Raw genomic sequence first — 19787 nt, 5'->3', positions numbered from 1 at the left:
CATAACATGACACTGAACATTAGGGGTGTATGTGCGCCGGCACTGTACATTAATTGATATGGATAGCATTAATTAGTGTGATACTATTTTTTCATGCACAGTCTCTGGGCTTATCAGCTCCATTTTGTGGCCAGATCTGAGCTAGGGGACATTGTTTGGTGTTTAGCATTTCTTGGCACTCTCTGTCGCGAGCCTATTTTTAAAGTTAAAAAGTGCTTGCAGTGTGGCCGCAAGAGAGGACACAGAAGAAGCAAACTGGTGATCCATGATGCTTTTATGAAAGGATGACAGAACGCTACAGCTTATAACTCACACAGGCTGCAATGATTAATCCTCATAGCCCACTTAGAGCAAGAAAAACTAATTCTGCTGTGAAGATGAAAAGGCTGATAATTATGTTTATACTTTCTCTGTTTTTAACCCCAGTGCCAAAGGATTTTCTTAATCGTAACGCCCTATTGGGTTTACGTTGTTGTGGGTCACCGAACCTGCATATTTTTGATGTGGATTTTGCGTGATCATTTGTGACATTTTCCCTCTGATGCGTTCGGTTTGCCCCAGACTTCTGTCTGAGGTACACTCACCCGAGAATTCAAAGCAAATACATTAATGAATAACTAATCTTTGCAGATGCATGAATCTACATATCAATGTAATCAGAGGATGTTGTGTGCATGGCTATTTCCAGCAGAGGGGCTGAGAGGATGTCAAGCATGCAAAGCCTCTCTGCATATATGCTAATTGGGCTCCATTTTCCAATCTGAATATGAACCTTGCCGAAATGAATTTGTTTACCAGTTCACTTTTAAGGGACCAAAGTGTCGTTTTTGCACATGCACACAAACTGCACTGCTGCTTACATATGAAGAGTGCATTTATGCTGTGCAGCTGGGTGAGATCTGGGATCAATGGGTGCACCCTGGGACATGTGAAATTGTGGATTCCCAATGATTTTGCTGTTTGATACTGTGTTCTCGTGACACAGCAAATATTACGGTTATGTCAGGCAGCTGTGCTCAGAGGCATGCGATTTCTGCACGCATGCAAATATCAGATTCTGAAGCCAATGCCAGAGAGGTTACCCTGTCACAAATCATAAGGGCTTATCACACTTGCTGTGAGAATATTTATGGGTTTGAATTAACAAATCCCCCCTCTTCTGGAAATTATACAGATCCTTCAAAAAGGGCTTCAATTTACATTATATCGCCCTCCCCCCCATCTTGCATCTGGCAGCTCATAAACCCACAATATCATAAAGGGAAACCTGTACCTGTGTGTCCCACCTGGTGTCTAATGTAAATATTTTACTGTTTGAATTTCTGTACAAACAACAGTGCAGGTTTCCTGTGTAATCCCAAAAGGGGATAGCCGTTTCAATCCAGGAATGGTGCAAAAAAAAAGCAACTGTGATTAAAATGGATCTCTGTAAGTGAGAGTGAATTTGAAGTCACAATTAAAGGGGACAATTCTAGCTAATCAGGAGACTGTCCCCTGCTACTTTCAGTTTGCTGTAGCGCTTCTTGTCTTTTGTCACAGCTTATAACATCTCCCCAATGTGCCAGAGGCTTATGGGGGAGTCATTGTAGATTACTGCCTGGGTCAAATACTGAATGCAAATCAGGCAGAGGAACAGGCGAAGTGAAAAACTGAAAAAGGAATCAGGGTGAAGGAAATGTCTTGAAAAGAAACTTCAATTTTTGCTTATTCTATAAATTTGTTGCGTGCGTGTGTATCTAGTGGTATGTTCTAAAAAAAACTAAATGTCTGAATGGATTCTTATATTAATCGACTATTTTCAGAGCAGGCTAATTTACAGGACTGAATGGCTAATGCCAAACGTAAGCCAATGGGAGCGATTCCACATGGTGAGCAAGACATGTTACTCTGCCTGGATGTCACGCACAGTGGGTGCTCTGGATGATCTTGTGCCCTGATGTAAAGCTAGTGGGAGGAAGGGCTAGCTCTCCAGTGAAGCTCCTCTAATGGCTTCCTCCTGGATTCCCTGCCCAAAGGGTTTCAGGCCCTGTGCTCTACCCTGGGCCTCTTTAGGCAGTGGGACTTTGATAATAGCTGACAAATGAAAAACTCCTCCGACATCAAATGGAGTTATTTGTTTCACTGCTCTTACACAGACATGACAACAGGAGAAGCGTACTCTGTGTTTCACTGAATTTCATTATTCTGCAGCTAATCTCCTGGAACATAACCCACACTGACTAGGGAAGCTGCACCTTCAAGCACCTGTGTGTGTGCATGGTATGTGCAAATGATGTCTACCTGCACATGCACGGTGTATGCTTGTGCATACAGGTGGATTTGCACAAATAAATGCATGCGCGTCTGCATGCATGTTTGTGTTTATGCGAGTATGTGGATTTACTGTATGCGAATGTGTACAAATACTCTTGTTAAGTGTAAAGACAGGACCAGGCAGCTGCTCCAGGCACAGCTTTAGTAAAGACCTGCATTCTAAATAAATTGTGTCAGATTACGGCAGCATACACTTAACACTTCACTCCTCAGGATGTTGGCTGAGTCTCTTCAGTTTATAACAACTGGGAAGTGAAAGTGAGGTGGACGGTGATTAAGAAAGTTCATGACCCAAATAACTATTGTTATGTTCTTTAAAATGAACATATCGTAAATTGAAGCCAAGCAAATATTCTTGCTAATTGATTGTAGTTTTTCTTATTCTGACACATGACAAATGATTTGTATATACTGAAGGCGAGAATCATATTTTCACTGTCTATGTGCGTGCAAACAAATGCTGATTTGATTATTTTTGGCACATCACTATATGCAAATGTGACCAAGTGACCTCCACACTTGCTTTGCATGCATTATACCTACTGTTGCATGACATTTTCACTCATGCAGTTATGCCCTTGACTGCACATTATAACTGTGCAGAGTAAGAAACAGATATCTAAGCTGACCAACATGCACGAATACCACTCCTTCCTCAAATTCTGACCAAAATCTAAGACAAATACGCAAAACACATACAGTGCTATCCTCTGGGAGACATTCTGAAGGCCTGTTAAGATGCAGTTTACTCTTTCTGACACATAGAAAACACACAGGAAACTTTTATAGAAGCACTGTCGTATGCAAACAAGCTCATTCATTTCCTGTCTGTCTCATTCTCTTCCTTAAACAACATGCACACACGATGATTAAGAGGTCTGAGGGCCTTCAGGGCACACTTGGACTTGGGACTGCAGTGAATCATAGCTATGATGTGGTGCATGCTTTCTAATCTGATCTGTCAGAGAGGTTTGGGAACTGTGCTCACTGATGAGTGAGCCAGACCAGGCAGGGCCACAGTAGCCTGCCCGGTCTGTCCTTCCTCTTCCTCAGGCACCTCAGCTCTGCTCTCTCCCTCCCCTGAGCTAAACAGTGACAGGTAAGACACCTCGAGAGCAGCCTGCACTCTGCAGAGCCGAGACACACAGCAGCGGTTTAACAAAAACAGAATCTAGATACTTCAGTGCTCAGTAATTACAGACCAATCTCCAAACTCCCCTTTCATTCTCAAAATGTTTTTTTTTTAATCAACTGTTTCCCCACCTGACTGAAAACTGCATTTTTGACTAATTCTAATTTGGTTTCAGAGTCCATCAAAGTACTGAATCTGCATTACTGAGAATAACTAATGACCTCCTTCTAGCTGCTGATTCAAGTAACTGCTCCTCCTCTTGCTCCTTGATCTAACTGCTGTTGTCCACTCTGCTGCCATTCACAGGTTAAACCAAGGGGCAGGGGTTTCTGGTTTTCTTCAAATTTATCCAACTCGTCTTCTTCTTCCATGTCCCGCCTCTATGTCCTGTGGTGTCCCCAAAGGTTCCATACTTGGTCCAGCCCATTTCTCCATCTTTTTACTTCCACTAGGCCACATTGTTCAAAAACTTCTCCTTCTCTTCTTCTTGTCATTGTTATGCAGGTGATATTCAGATTTACATCCCCTTTGAGCCTTCAACAAACTGACTGATCTCACAGTCTCTTGGGTGGCTGCAAACTTTCTCCAGCTCAGTAAGAATGTAACTGTTATTTTATTTGGATCACAGCATTTCACTTACATCATTTCTCCCCATCTTGGCCGACCAGCTCCTTTTATTGAATTGCATGCAAGAAATCTTGGAGTCATACTCGATTCAGGATTGTGACTAGACCTACAATTACTTCCATTCTTGCCTCCTTAAACTGGCTGCCTGTTTACTACAGAACTGATTTTGAAATCGTGACGTTTCTTTACAAGGTCTCAATTGGTTTCACCCGCTCTTAAATCACAGAACTCCAGGACTGTGTTATGGGGACAGGGTCTCCTCTATTGCTGCCCCCAACTTATGGAGATCTCTTCCTCCGACTATGTGATTGATCTTCAAGAATCATTTTAGAACACTCTTCTGTTCTTTACTTTTTAATTGTGCCCAACTTAACTTATTCAATGCTTATTTCATGTATGTATTTCATTTTTAAATATATAACATCCTCTCCTTTTATTGAAACACTTATAGAAGCCACAACATCTGCATCATACATTTTGAAAATCAAATCTCTGTAGAAATAAAGCATGAATAAATATAAATGGTGGTGGACCATTGTGAATTAGGTTTTCTATTTTGTTTAACTTCTTCCTACATGATCATGTGACAACGGTACATCTTTCCTCTAAGTTCAACCTTATATTGCTTCAGTTTTCTCCAAACTCCTTCAGCTACCACATTTACTTTTATTACAGACATTTGTCGATACAGCTTTCATTAGATGTGGTGCACATTGACAACAATTTCTGTAGCCATACAAGGTCTGTAACCTCTGAACATTTCTTAACAAATCAACAAGCATTTGTGCACTAAAGTTCAGGTCAATAATGGATCCAGCAGACACAATGCGGTCTATTATAGCTGGTTACATTTGGAAAGTATTTTGAGTTTTACCGCAAAAAAAGGAAAAAAAGTTGATCAAGAATCTTCTACTGCCACTTTCTGGTCAAGGTAGAAGACACTTACCAAACAACTTGAAAGTTAAGATTTTCACCATAGGGAAAAGGCAGCGTATTCAGTAGCCTTAACAACAGCTCGTCCAGATGATCATTAACAATCCAGACTCTCATAACTTGATAAATTTGACTTCATTTAGATGATACTGGGTCAGTTGTTTCATGACAACTGTTTAAAAACAAGGAAATATATGTGTTATTTATCCCTTATCAAATTTATCCCATATATACACTGGACATTAAGTACTGGACATATCACTCAGAGCACAGGTAACTTATTTATAGACATACAAGATGTCGTGGTTAAAAGTGAAACTTTTACTGAAAATTCAAAACTTGCATGCCCACAGCAAGTCCATGCATTAGTTACAATAATTCACTTACTGATGAGTCTCAGTACAAGAGAATTGAATAAGCGTATCAGTTTTTAGTCTGTCTAAGTCTAAGTTTAGTTCAGCCAGATATTCACTTACTCTGCATCATGTACTGCACTAATTTCTTTTGGGGGTGTGTCAGAGATGGCGGCAAAGACACAAAAAAACAAAGTAAAGAAAGAATCACACCAAAGTAAGGTATTGAAATTGTTACGTTTAAAACTATACATAAGGAAAATGAAAGATGCATTTGATGAATAAAGATTTCAGTTTAGGGAAAACCTTCAGTGTTCTTACACCTTGAAATAACTTATCAATGGCTGCTTTTTTCCATTGTATTCCTATAAATACTGGCTAATTCAAGGATGAAATTCAAGTCGATATTCCATAAACGAGACCGCACATGTGAACTTGGAACTATCAAGTAGGTCTGACAATATGAGTGGAGGCAAAGCATTGTGCTGGAGTGAAGTTCCTGTGGTCTGTCAAACACATCCTCTGGCTGGGCCTAATGTGGCGTGTGACACGTCACACCCTATCACTCTGCCTTACAGATGACCAGCCGCTTACGTATGCCGCGTGCACCACTGGATCCCAAACCAGACACTGTCAGGTGTGATAACGGTTTGAGCGCCAAACCCACTCTGAAGCCTTGCCCTCTCCCATTCCCCCACAATTCATTTGATGCTGCAGCCGCACAGCTCACGGTCCGCTATGCACTACTGCAAGCATGTGCTATGCCCTAAAGATGCTTTTATTCCTGGTTCACCTGCACATTCCCCCCAGGCTGAGGGCCAGAGATAACCCCGCCGCTCTGCTCCCTTAGACCAATGAACCACTCTCCATCACTGGGGGGTTTATAGAGATAAGGACTGCTGCTGATCCCTGCTCTTTGGAGAGAATCAAATACCTCTACGTCAGCTGAGGTTCACTGTGGGAATATATAGACAATCAGAGACAATGATGCATGCTGTACATATAACCTAAATTCAACTTATGTAATCCTATCATTTTGGATGTACACCACTGTACAGCAGCTAAACAAGTTTCCTCCTCGGTCAGAGGATACATTCTCACAAAACTGGACACTAAAGGCTCAGCTTTTTTTCTGTCCTTTATTTTGTCATTTGTGCCCCTTGGTCCCAAAATGTGCTGCCTACATTTGGCATTGGAGGTAAATGTTCCCCCAGCACACACTCATTATTTCAATCCTCACAAGGCTGTGGACAGGCCCGGGCCTCTGTGACAGCGTTTGATGCTCTCTTGCTCTTTCTCTTTCTCTGTGTCACCATTTCTTCCACTTGATGGAGAGAGGGTTTTGTTTTTTGTTTTGTTTCTTTTGGCTTTTGCTATTAGTTTAATTTTATCAAGGCTACCTGGCTTTGCGTGAGCATGTGTGCTGGAGCATTTAGTCACATTAGGTTACTTTGTAACAGTGACGATCATTCTGCTTGTTCACACACAGATGTGCAAAGAGAATTGTACAAAATGTTGAGAGGAAACCCTTCAACAATAATGATTTCATCACAGTTGCATCATTTTTAGGGGTGTTTTTCCTAATATAAAAGGCGTAGGGCCCTGTGGATAAAATGTTAAAGTTACAATGAATTAAATATTTTTGTAGCTTTTCCATGAACGACTCAATTTTCTTTTATTAAAATCAACCTCTGCCGTCACCTTTTTGAATTTCTTTTCTTCCTGACTGGGTTGCCTTCCCTGCATATGCGCGTAACGACTCAAGTAAATGAATGAGAGCACATCACAAAAGTGAGGTGTAAGATCTCTATGCCGGAAGCATCTTTGTCACGTCTTGCTTTTTTTTTTCTTTTCTTTTCTTTTTTTTTTTTTTAGAGTAAACCTCTGATCATTCCCCATTTGCTCTGTTTGGTGTTCAACATGAAGAGGAATGCTGAAGCAGATAATAATGCAGTCTACTGTACAGAGTACTGAAGTCTGATAAAACAATGTGATGGTGGAAGAGAAGAAAAAGTGCAGTGTGCAGTGAAAGGAGGGCATTATGTAACGTCTTCAGCACACACATGGCCGACTGTGTGACTGCCAAACACACGGGGGGAGTGGTGGTGGTGGTGGCGGCGGCAGTGGGGCGCTGTGGCAAAGGGGTGGCGGGTTGGGGGGAGGGGGGGGGGCAGACAGGCAAGAGGAAAGAGATAGGGCCGTGGAAGACAGAAGTAGATGGACGCGAAAGGAGAAATATTGCTGCTCGTATTGGTGTTGGGTCACTTTCCTTATTAAGGCTGCTCAGTCAAGCAGATGTAATACAGGCTCTAACAAGCCTCATAATGAGAAATGATAATGCCCCTTAGTGATGGTTCAAACATTTATCTGCTGCTCAGTGCCCAAAACCCACTGTCTCAATACACATCCTTTTCCATCTGTTGTTAAGAGAGGAAATTTGGGTAATTATACAGGGTCCTAATCTTGTAGGAAAGACATGGTCTCTTGCCAGCAAGGAATATTAGCCCATCATTTGTATGTCCTAATTGGAAGCAAGACCCTATCTTGAAGGAACAACAAAAAAGGCAGCACAGTCATGCTATTGTGCAACAGATGGCCCTTTAAATCAATCATTTACAAATCAATCCATAATATATAGAAAGTGTGAAATGAAAGCCAACTGTATCAGTGGGAAATCACTGGCTGTGTCAAGCGCCATACGGCAGGCCAAATGTGAGCAACAAATCGGGTCAAAGATGGAGGTGAGACAGCATGCGACGTAGAGGGGATGCAAAGGAGAAATGTATTAATAGGACCCTGCCAACTCAATGTAACATGCACGCCACACAAGACGGCCTGATCAAGAAGGAGCTGTCTTAGCTGATGGAAGGAGGAAGTGAGGAAAAGGCAAAGAGCGATTGGTAGAGCGTGTTGGTGGTGGTGTGCAGCTGAAAACTGATGTTGAGACGGCCTGACAGGGTCTGTTTCTGTTCATAGCAAGACTGTTATCCAGAGTGACCGTGTTGTCTTCCCTTCCTTCTACAAAGGTTATGCCATTGCCAGCAGTCCACATGACACAATGAATGAGCCACAATTGCCGGAGCCAGAGATGCTCATCAGGTCAGTCTTCAAGCACGTACAACCCTGCACTCAATCCATACCACGTTCAAGAGTCATTTATGGATAAATCAGTACTGGATCCCAATATTGCCCCCCTTGTTTGCGACCTATAGTGAGGCTGTGGCTGCGTTTTAGAAATGACGTGCTTGGTAATCGGGTGTGTTGGGCTGTCAGCTCAGGGTGCATGATCTTGCCAGCATGACTCAAGTCTGCCCGTGAGCTGCTTCCTGTGCCTGTGCATCTACTCCAGTTGCTTGTATGATCTATTTTAGATTCTTTTGCCCAAGGATGTGTGTGCATCCTCACAGCAGAGAGCCACAGAAATAAGAAAAAGAGGAGGGGGAATAGATAATGTTCAAATAATCTACAGGCAATCATGCAAATTCCCCAGACATTGTGCACTCGGGAGAACTGTAGATAGGGGTGCGGCCTCGTATTCTATTCAGGCACAACAAATTTGGAATTATGCAAATGAAAAATGAGATCTCTATCAGCCCGTTGTACAGGCCAACATGTGGGCCATATGTGAGCCAACATGTGTGACTCTGCAAGGGCCATTTTTCCAATTTAGTCTGCGGTAAAATCATGCATGCATCCAATTGGATTAATTCTAAGTCCGTACCATGTCCAGAGTGCACTGTGTTGAACCGCTTTTCATTGGTTCATTCCTTTAACGTAATCGAGAGTGCAAAATGGAGAGGACAGCGTTCAACATATGTGTGTCTTGACCGTGTCTGAAAGCAGCAGAGTTCATTCTGTTCCTGCAATAACAGGAGGCAGCGGCTGAGAGACTAGTCCTCCATCGCAAGCACAGATGTCATGCTCCTTGTGGCCTTCACACACTGAAGGGGCCAAGCTGAATTTGGCGTGACCCTGATGTGTCATCTTGATTTAGACACTAGTTTCATGTCGACCACCAGCGTGGCCGCATATCTGTGTGCGTGCATGTGTGCGCCCGTGTGAGGAGCTGCGATTGGTTTTGCGCAAGCAGGAAAATGTGGACGTCCTTCTCCATAATCCCACAAGAGCGGGCTTCCTTGGAAGGCATGGTGCAGCAGACGAAGGGGCATTGTGGTTGGTGAATGGCTTGGGTCTAATCTCGTGGAGGCAGTGGTCTGTTGGAGGGGCTTTTGAGCAGATTTGAGCCTGAGGGGTGAGAGCAACAACAACCAAAAAGAAGAAGAAAGAAAAAAAAAAGATCTTTCTTTTCTAGTTTAAAGATTTGCGTTATGAATGGTGCTCAGCAAATTCAAATTAGACAAACTGGAGTGGAGGTACACTCATTTGCATTTTCATTCAGCCTTTAAGGATTCTATTTATAGCTTAAAATTTAACTATGGATATGCTAATCCAACACAAGGTTTCCAATACATAAATATGTCTACAATGGGAGAAAAAAAAAATTAAACCGACAATCTAGGATCAGGAGCCATGTTGGGTAAAATCTACAATGCATTCTGCTCTCAGCATGAAAGCAATGCCTTGTTACCTATAGACCCCCTTTGACATGCAAGAGCATTTTCACATTACAAACAGACACACTGAATAAATGCTGCATCCATATCAATCTCCCCAGAGTGATGACGCTCATGTCTTTGTTTGATCTCTAGGGACTGGAGAATTTGTGGAGGCCTGTAGAGTGGTTTAACACCGCCATCTGCTGGTTAGGAGAGAGAAGTCAGCTAATCTCTGATCTCACTACAGCCTGGTCTCACAGGTATTATCAGTCATATAATCCCATTTCCATTATAACATCCTAATGTGGTGGTTAAATGCTCTCTAGGTCAGCATTTGAGTCTGAACCAAACAGCACTCATCACTGAGTCATGAATCACAATCTACCCTTTTCTAATGGATTCTTCCAGCTGCAACTATCCAGTATTTTGTTACCATGACACCAAGGCAACCAAACAACATCTAAGTCCAAGGATTCAACTGTAACGTTTGGGGGGGGGGGGGGGGGGGGGGGGTTTCAGCTGCTTGTTGAGGACACGGTGACTCGGCCGTAGAATTTATTACACACACACACACACACACAAACACAGAGCCATTAAGTGGAAACAGAAAGACATTAAATATACAGCTGTTTTAAGACCACTGTCAACACACTTTTAATTCTAATTCGAAAAATAAATGTGATAAAGCCCTCAGAGACGCTGGGATGGCAGAGGGTGGCTCATTATGCCAATACTGCAAAATATTTCAGTAGTAAACTCTAAAAAAACACAACAGTTCCTATATTTGCCATTTTAAACATCCGCTTTCCACAAACATCAGGCATTATCCCACATAAACAAAGATGATTTAGGAGAGTCTTCACGGACACAGCGATCATCCAAGGTTTGCTATAAAAGGACATGTGTCTGATGCTCGTCCCTCTGAGGCAAAGAGGTCTGGCTAACACACTGATAAATCACTTCATTTTGTGGCAGTGGCAGAGAAATGAGCTACGACTCCTGATTGCTTGGTTCAAACAAGAGTGCTCTAATCAGTGTAACCACCTCATTATGAACTCAAGTGTCTGCAGCATGGAAGAAGCAACAATGACGTCTATGTTGCTTGACAATTTACCAATAAAGTAGCACCATTACACAATTTGAAAGAGAAGCAACAACCTGGAGTAGAATGAATTTCACCGTCATCCCACAATACTATTCCCCCCTATACCTACCAACCAGACCAAGCTCCTATTAGAAGGCACTGCTGTGTACTTTGGTTTTAAACACCAAAAAAATACATGAAATCTGAGGGAAAATGTAAAAACTTTGTTACAGCAAGCTACATACACAGAAATGTATAACATGTGATTTGCTGTTATGACTGCAGCTTGTGACATTTTATTTGGTAAAATGGACGACAAGAAATATTTAATGGTAGGCATTTGTATGTTTATTTGGAAGAAATTAAGTACAAAACAGTGGCATTTTCTTCCAGAAATAAGGACAAAAGTGAACCAATGTTTCTTTTTTTTCTCTCTATGTGGATGACACCTGGAGCAGGTCCTTTCTGCAAACAGTCTGTAGGATAAAGGTAGTCTAAATATAGAACTTAAATAACAACTAACATCCCAAACATATTACTTGTGTCAAACAAGCAGACAACCATGAACCTAAATTCCGCTATGGTAGATACAGAAAACTCAACTCTTTAAACTGTTGGTACATAAGTCTGTGTGACTCCGCACCAAGAGAGTCTTTGATCAAAACACTGTTGTGTTCCTGCACTTCAACATCTGACAATTGTGGGAAAAGGATCAACTTTCAGACAGATATAAAAAAAAAAAAAAAACATGTTTATAAAATAATGAACATCCGTGCTACATATGGGCACACTACTCTGAATGGAAACAAAATATCTATGATCATTCCGCGCGGCGCAATGATGGTCTTATGTGAGTAAAATAAAATATGACGACAGGATAGTGTATGTAACAATTTTTAAAAATTGAGAATATTAATACAAATATATGCGTTTTCAGAGGCAGTTAATTGACATACAATAAGAAAATCTTTACAATATCATATCTTAATCAGTGTTGGCAAATACACTACTATAAGTGAAGAATTTAACAGGGGTGAGAAATTAATTCAAACAAAACTGGACAAAAACATCTTAGTGACTTATTCATACCTTTTCTTCATAGTAAAGGAAGATTTTTGCAGCTCACACCATGACATGACCTTAATTAAAAAAGAGACACACTTTAGTTGTGCTTGCTAGACACAAGCAAAGTGACCGATCAGTGTCGGGCCGTCACGGTGGAATGCTGATGTCTGCTCGTGAGTTGAGGACGCACATACAGCATGTGCGTTAAAAATGATAGTTTTAAGGGAAATCAACTGCTTTGTCAGTGAAGCATCAAGAAGAAACAAATCTACGTTATAATTCTGCTGTCATTACGTTTTGCCAAAAGTCAACATGAAAGTATCGACATGTTCTGAATAAATAAAGCCACTGCTAACAGACTGTGCCACAGAAGGTCAGATTTTGCTGTATTCAGTCATATAAAAAGCCACAGCATTCAGCTCCACAGAATAACAAAGCAGTACAGCCTTTTAACTGCATTCAGACAACCTTGCCAGAGGCTGTGATTTGTAGATGGATGCTAAGATATACACCTACATATAGTAATGAAAACCAGATACAAAAAATATATTGAGTACAACTGTACCAGCAGTGAGTATTTCTAAAATGTTACAGATAAAAAATAAATTCTGAGTAAATATATAGTATAGAATAAGGTTTGTAATAGAATCCAGCTATTTGAAACATGCTTTCTAGTTAGACACATCTACTATGATTGATATTAGTTTACTAAGTAATCAGCCACAGTGAGAATATAAACAGGAAACTAAAATTATTTAGGTAACAGTGGATACATCCAGTTCGGGATCATAAAGAAGACGAGATTAGTCTTCAGAAAGCAGGGGGACCAGAGCCTTAGTTGCATTATCACGATTTCAAAACACAAGACGCCGCCTTCTTGAACACATTAGTTCCAGCTGAAACAGGTAACCTGCTACCTAAACGGTCAGAAACGTAATAGCACAAATGAGACCTGGCTGTCCTTTTCAAGTAACATAGATTTTTAAAAAAGCAGTGTGAGTTTAGAAAAGAAACAACAAAGACCAGATTTATGGCTTCTGTGTTGATGGGAAAGGCAGAGAATTTCTTTGGCTATCGATGCAGATGAAAGGCAGGTGAAAGAGGACTTGAGCTCCAAACAACCGACCACTTTGTGAATCTCATTATCAATACAAAATAAAATCTGTGATTGTACAGTTTCCACAACCAACATTGGCAACCCAACTATGCAATATTTTCCCTCCTTCGTTAGAGAGATCGTGCCAATTTCAGAGTACAAATCTGAGCTGACTGTTCAAATAAAAAGTCGTCCACAGGGGAACCGCCTATGTGAGCACCATATGTCTTATGTTGTTCTTGGCTAGGGGGAAGTTGATGCTTGACAGGAAATGACAGTGGACAATCTCCACTCTCATAAGCAAACACTAAGGAAGGGATTGTTATTTTTACTCCCCTCGGCTTCATGGATCTGCCTCTGGGGTCTGATGACCCCCACCCTTGGCCTTGAGCTGGAGCCAGGCGTCTCCCAGCGCCTTAGCAAAGTGGTCATCCACTGAACCTGTGATGGACACCGAGTTGGACATCGCCTCGGTTTCCTTGTAGTTTTTTCCAAGGCTACGACGGAAGTGCTCCTCAATCACAGGATCGCTTACTGTGTTAGCTGAAATGAAATGTGGAGGAAGGAAACCAAAAACTTGATTATTACAGAGAACGTGTTGAATAGAAGGAATGTATGATTAATCCATCAAGTCAATAAAAATAAAGTGGTTTTAGGAATACTCCCTGTCCGACTCTGGGTGATATACTGGGGGATATTTAAAATGATTTGGACAGCATAATAGCACAACGCTTGAGAGCAAATGACACTGGTTTCATCGAGACTAAATTTCTAATTAAATTCTAGGATGAGTGAAATGGTGAAAAGGCTACACGTTGCTCAGAGTCAAGTATGATAATATACCAGATAAATCTGACAACATTTCTGCCTTTTAAGTACAAAACCAAAACAAACAACCATTTCTTGTTGTTTTTGGGAGTAAAAAAGAAAAGAAAAAAAACTCCATGGCAGAGCACTTTGTAAACTTGGGCATGTTGAGACTTGACCAGCCCATCACCATTTTACAACTTCAAGACAATTCAGCTAACCTCATTTATCTGTCGTTAAGTGCTTTCAAAATAAGAGGCTGGTTTTGGTCTTGAGCGTACACAAAACTATCCACAAACTCAATTGCTAGTTTATCAAGCACCACTAGCTGGACTAATGCAGTTTAATACACCATCAATGTCGCAATGTTTAGTTTTTGTTAAAACTGTTTTAAAGAGGTGTTGTTTCAACTGTCATTTTGGAGGATGTAGTTTGTGGTGCTGCTGAACTGTAGGTGGTGAACTGAAGGTGTTTCTGTCATTTAACCTTCCCTCATTGAGATGAATGTAGTGGACAAAATAATTCCAAAATCCTTGAAAACTACCATACAGTTTAGACTACACCTCTTCTAACATCAGTATCATGTAAAGTTTTAAAAATATGTTAACCATGAGCAACAATTACAATTATTATAGGCCAAAAACTACAACCAGACGTTGTCACATATTATCTTTTGATTTCAGGAATGTGTTGACTCTGAAAACCTTTAAGACTTTTTAATATAACATTGTGGTGAATATAGAACATTCTCTGTCATTACATTTTTACATTAACACAACAGTACACAAAGAAGCAAATATCATACTACTACATCTAAGCATTACTTTACATATGATGTATTGTAACAACATTTTTAAGGCTTACCATTGGCCTTCCTCTCATCGGTAGGTGGGCTGGGTGAGCAGCCGTTCTTGTGGCAGTGTGAGAGGTTACAGTTGCGGTTACTTGCAGGGGCACAGGTAATGACGGAGGGCCGATTCTACAGGTGGAAAAAAATACAAACAATCAGCTAAGATGGACACGGTAACATGTTGGGGTCGGTACCCCCCTTATGGAGCTCGTCCAGAGAGCCCTGATATGTGAAAATACTCAACTGATAAATTGTCTAATATTTGGCCAGAAATGTTTGATAAATCACTGAAAGAGACTCAAACACGTATCTACGGGTTTGAAGCAACAAATATTTGTGAGCCTGAAACGAAATGAATTTTACTGATTTAGGTATGAAATGAATTTAATAATGCTCTATGTCAGACATCAACCATGATGCCTGCAAGCTTTAAGCCCTGACATCTACCGTTTCACCTTATGAAGGTTCTACAGTCTATGAATATGTGAATATTGCATTTATAAAACATATTTAAAAGGTAAATGCAGAATGGATTTCTACTTTAGCAAGGGAGTGCGGGGACAGCCAGTTACATTTTTCTGTACAGTGAAAGTCGAACATCCAAGAAAAGAATGAGGACCGTCTTTCAGCATCTGCACAATTAGTTGTGCCACATAACAAAATCACATGACCTCTACAGTATTTACTATTGCCTTACATACTACATAAATTAACTTAGGACTTTTGGCGAGAAAATGAGAAAACAAGATATTGCCACAGGAAGAGCTCTTTATTGTTATGTTTGGCTGAAAATGTGTACGATTGCCTATCAGAAGTAGGACCAAACCAGTCGCACACCTGTAGTACTTACAGCCGGTCACAAATTGGCCAGCAAGTGAACATCCACAAACAGGTCCTCATGGACCTTCATGTTGATGTGCAGACGATGAAATGTACATCACACAGATCCTTTGCGGCCATGATGAAACGGCAAGCATGAATTGGGCTGTAAGTTATAACTCAGCATACAACTCCTGTGTCTATTTTATCACATAGTATTCAATCATCAACACCCCCATTTCAGCTTGAGTGCTTTCAGTCTTGTCAGTGTGAACATGTACCCTCTGTGAGTTGACGTACCTGCTGCCGCTCTGCAGTCGCACTCACGACAGACCTCTCTCTGCCACCGACTCCAATATCGTGGCTGCTTTTGGTCAGAGCCAGAGGTTGGTCTGCGGCGTAGCCAGAAATGGAAGCATACAGGTGGTTCCCATGGAGACCATTAGAGGAGGAAGTAATGTGCTCCACAGGGGTGTGACTGAGGCTCCAGTGCTCATTGCGGTTGTCTCCAGCAGAGGGACGGGCCCTTGATGAAGAGGGTACAAATCAAATATACACCACCAACAACTTCACCTTTTCAGAGACAATTCACTCACATTATCTGTCGCATCTTGTGTCTATAAAAAGATCGCAGCACACAGTGTAGATGGGGAAGTTGTGGTGTTGTTTGTCTTTCTTAGTGAGCAGCCCTTTCATAGTCATAGGCACCTCTTGGAATTACTTGGAAACTATATGCATGTTTTTCCACTTGCAGACTTTGTTGAGCTGGTAATCCCAGTTGTCTCTTAAAATTGCTACACTTCCTGGAGGAGGCCTTTTTATTCAACTAGAGTTAATGCTGTATGGTCACATTGAGACTTTTATTTCATAATCTAAATCCATTTTCAGGCTGTGCAGTAGGCATGAGCCTGTGTAAAAAATTCCAAAGGTATCTAAAATTTCAACATCAAATTAAAAAAAACTCATGTTGAATTTTAGGAGGAACTATGAATTAGGCCCACGTGGAGGCAACCAGTGGTGTTTTGATGAAAGTGAAAGGTATCAGCCAGTGTCTGGTCTGCCCAGCTCATCTTCCCTTTTAGTCATGTCTAATGTCTAGTGTACGTTACACCTGTAACGTACCATGCAACAGACACCAACAGGTCAGGTAACGACAGAGGATTTTCCCGGCTAAAACCTCCTACGGCGCACCATGTCTCTGGTTGTCTGCTCATTTGTCAGTTTTCGGGTTTTTATCTTCCATTGTTACAGAACCAGATTTACGACGTTGTGTCTGATGTAGGATTTTTTTCTTAATTTGCCAGAAAGTCTCATAATGGTCAATGCCAGTTTAGCCAGTCCGCATAAAATCAAATTGGGTCAGACTAGCAAAACCAGACAACCGACCAAGCCTTACTGAATAGTTTAACTCTAGACTTCAATGATAAAATTTGAAAGGCACTTACAGCTGAGTGGCAAACAGTCTGCTCATTTTGGTCATTGGGTCATCATCACAGTTGATTCTGTCGTCCATTTGTTCTTCGCCATACTTCCGTTTGCTTGAGCAGTGTGGAGGAGGCCCAGTTATGTTAGACATAGCAGCGGGCAGGGAAGGTGTCCTGGACTCATCGGTGGGAAAGGAATCTGCAGAACAAATAATCTGATTGACCACACTGAACATAAACTACTTTAGCTTAAAACATCTACATTTACTACCAGTTGTAAAAAGTTCCTTTTTCCAAATCAGTTTTCTGACCAATGTAACTTGGCCAGAGCATACATTCAAGCAGTCACTGATTAACCAGATTTACAGTTTGACCTGCAAAGAATAAAGTAGAAAACAGTTTAATTTAAGGTCAGCTTTGGTATTTTAACACCTGGCCTCCATTTTTGCATATTTTGGGTTCAAAATAACTGGTTGGTACAAAACATTTTGGAATCTGTCCATTAGATCAACTCAACAAATCTAATCCTCTGAAGCTGCGCCAGTCGCAGTGCATCCACTACATACGTTTGTGTTTAACACAAGATCCAAATTACCCTGCTGACATTCTAAAAATGGAAAGATGAGGACTTTGTTCAGTCTTCAGAGACAAAATTGATTTCAGAAGGCAACTTTAGTCAAAAAGGTCAAGTGAGCTGACTCATTTACTTAAGGAGTAAAATCACTTCCTAAAAACTCACAAAATGTATATAAAACAACTCCATAAACTATTATTGTTAAGACATTTCTCAGGCATAACTGTGTTTATTTATAAGCTTTCTTGGGGGATATGGCCTTTACAGAGTGTAAACAGTCTTGGGTTTGACCATGCTGCCTCAAATAGGACACATTGTATGCAGTGTTTGCTGTAATTTGTCTGGACTTAATACAAATCTTTGTGAGGTTTCTGACATGACATATCGGAAGGTTTAGATTCGTGTTTTGACAAACAAGACGGTAGTTTGTTATTTACTTCCGGTATTAGAAATGTTACCTAACTCTAGTGTTATCACAGGAGCTCTTATATTCCTCCTTAAGAAATTAAGTTTGCACATACCAGAGTCCACTAAGTTAACCCCCAGTAGACAGATTTCCACCATATCGACTTATTTCTGTGCTTAACTCTGGCTACAGATAGTTATACAGGTAACATGAGCGCTGAGTCAAACCAAACCAAGTCGCAAACCAAAACAAATATATATTAAGGAGACCAACAACCTGTTATTTTCAAACAGAAGTGAAATACCCGGAAGAAAGTCACAATATAACGTGTAAACAATGGCAAACTAACCTTCGTAGTGCAGTCTCCCGATGTTATTGTTCATCTTGTCCAGGAACTGAGAGTTCAACAGGTCCATTCTAGTGAAGAGCATTTACACGAACAGGCTAGTTGCTAACATCGATGTTAGCAAGATGCACCAGCGATGGCAACAAAAATCTTCTATCCTAAAAAGGAACAACGTGGACAAATTAACCAAAAGGCAAACTTGACTTTAACTTGAAACAATTTAGCGGAAATTGCTGGTGCTCTGTTGAAGTTAGTGGTTTGCTAGCTACCGATAGGTATCCTAGCTCTGACGTTAACGATTAGGCTAGCACTTCAGCTAGCTAAACACGTAGGCTCAGCTAACCGCTAAGCTACAGTGTTGCGCTAGCTTTAACAAGCTAGCTGTTGCTGCTACATAAATTAGGTTTTTAAAAAGTTACTTTCGTTTATGGTAATTGTTATTATTACAATAACTCAGCTTTACACATTGTTACAGTAGTTAGCTTAACTAAGTTAACTTAGTTGTAGGGGCTGCCACAGCAACTAGCTAAGTTTAGCTACTTTGTCTATAACACAAACGTTTGCTGTTTAACAGCTAACCCAAGCTAGCCCCCAACTTTGTAGTTAGCTAACTAGCTTAATTTAAAGGTTCCCGATTCAACGAGCAAAACCAATTAACCGTTCAACTACACTCAATCAGCGAGGACTCACAGACGGGTTATGTTCAGTGGGTTTAAGTCTAACAACAAAATCCCAAAGTAGCGTAACGTTACTCACTTCTTTGACGAAGTTAGCTCTACATCCACTACACCGCCATGGCCAGCCCAGCTTGCCTTCACTCTGCACTCACGCACTTTCCCACCGCACTGCTCTCCAAACAAAGAGCGGCGAGCGGCCCTAGTGGAGACGAGGCGAACAGGAGCGGGGAGACTGTCTGTGGATCTGCTCCTCACAGAGACGTGTGATGACATTCATCTAAAAGGTGAATTTATTTTTGTATGAATAGTGGCCCCTTTTTTTTACGAATGAACAAACAGTATAATTTACAGTGAATGTTAACTTAGTTTAGCCACACAGCACGGCTGACGCTGGAAGATGCTTCAGCTAACACAAAACAGCAAAATATTGTAATGTTCTGACGTTCATGAACCATCGCTGTAATGTTAGATTTTCTCATCCGTAGACATCTGACCAAAAAGCTCAAACTAATCATTTCAGCAGAGGTTGGATTTGATGCACACTACATCACTGCTACCAGTGGATGTCACCCTTGCATCCATGTATAAGATGTAGTGCCTGGTGCAGCTTTTCTCTGGCCAATACACAACTAAAATGTTCAACTGTTCTTTTACTGATTCTCATGACCAATGTTCAATAAGACAATGAGACAAGAGGCCCTGAGGTCCAGTTTCCATGTATATTC

The 19787-nt window shown here is 41.0% G+C and overlaps 1 protein-coding gene across 1 annotated transcript; it reads right to left on the bottom strand.

Moving 5' to 3' along the window:
• Window positions 1-11323: 11323 nt before the first annotated feature.
• vgll4a (vestigial-like family member 4a) lies at window positions 11324-19219 on the bottom strand. The gene is made up of 6 exons (XM_070840293.1): window positions 19142-19219; window positions 18389-18543; window positions 17081-17258; window positions 15936-16161; window positions 14831-14945; window positions 11324-13702 (listed from the first exon to the last, which is right to left on the bottom strand). The coding sequence occupies exons 2-6, from the start codon at window positions 18468-18470 to the stop codon at window positions 13503-13505; spliced, it is 801 nt and encodes a 266-aa protein (XP_070696394.1). The 5' UTR covers window positions 18471-18543; window positions 19142-19219; the 3' UTR covers window positions 11324-13502.
• Window positions 19220-19787: the final 568 nt, after the last annotated feature.

The sequence above is a fragment of the Pempheris klunzingeri genome, chromosome 11 (assembly GCF_042242105.1).
Source record: "Pempheris klunzingeri isolate RE-2024b chromosome 11, fPemKlu1.hap1, whole genome shotgun sequence".
In the NCBI taxonomy this organism is placed as follows: Eukaryota; Metazoa; Chordata; class Actinopteri; order Acropomatiformes; family Pempheridae; genus Pempheris; species Pempheris klunzingeri.
The sequence above is the reverse complement of the archived record's forward strand: the minus strand, read 5'-3'. Positions and strand labels throughout refer to the sequence as shown.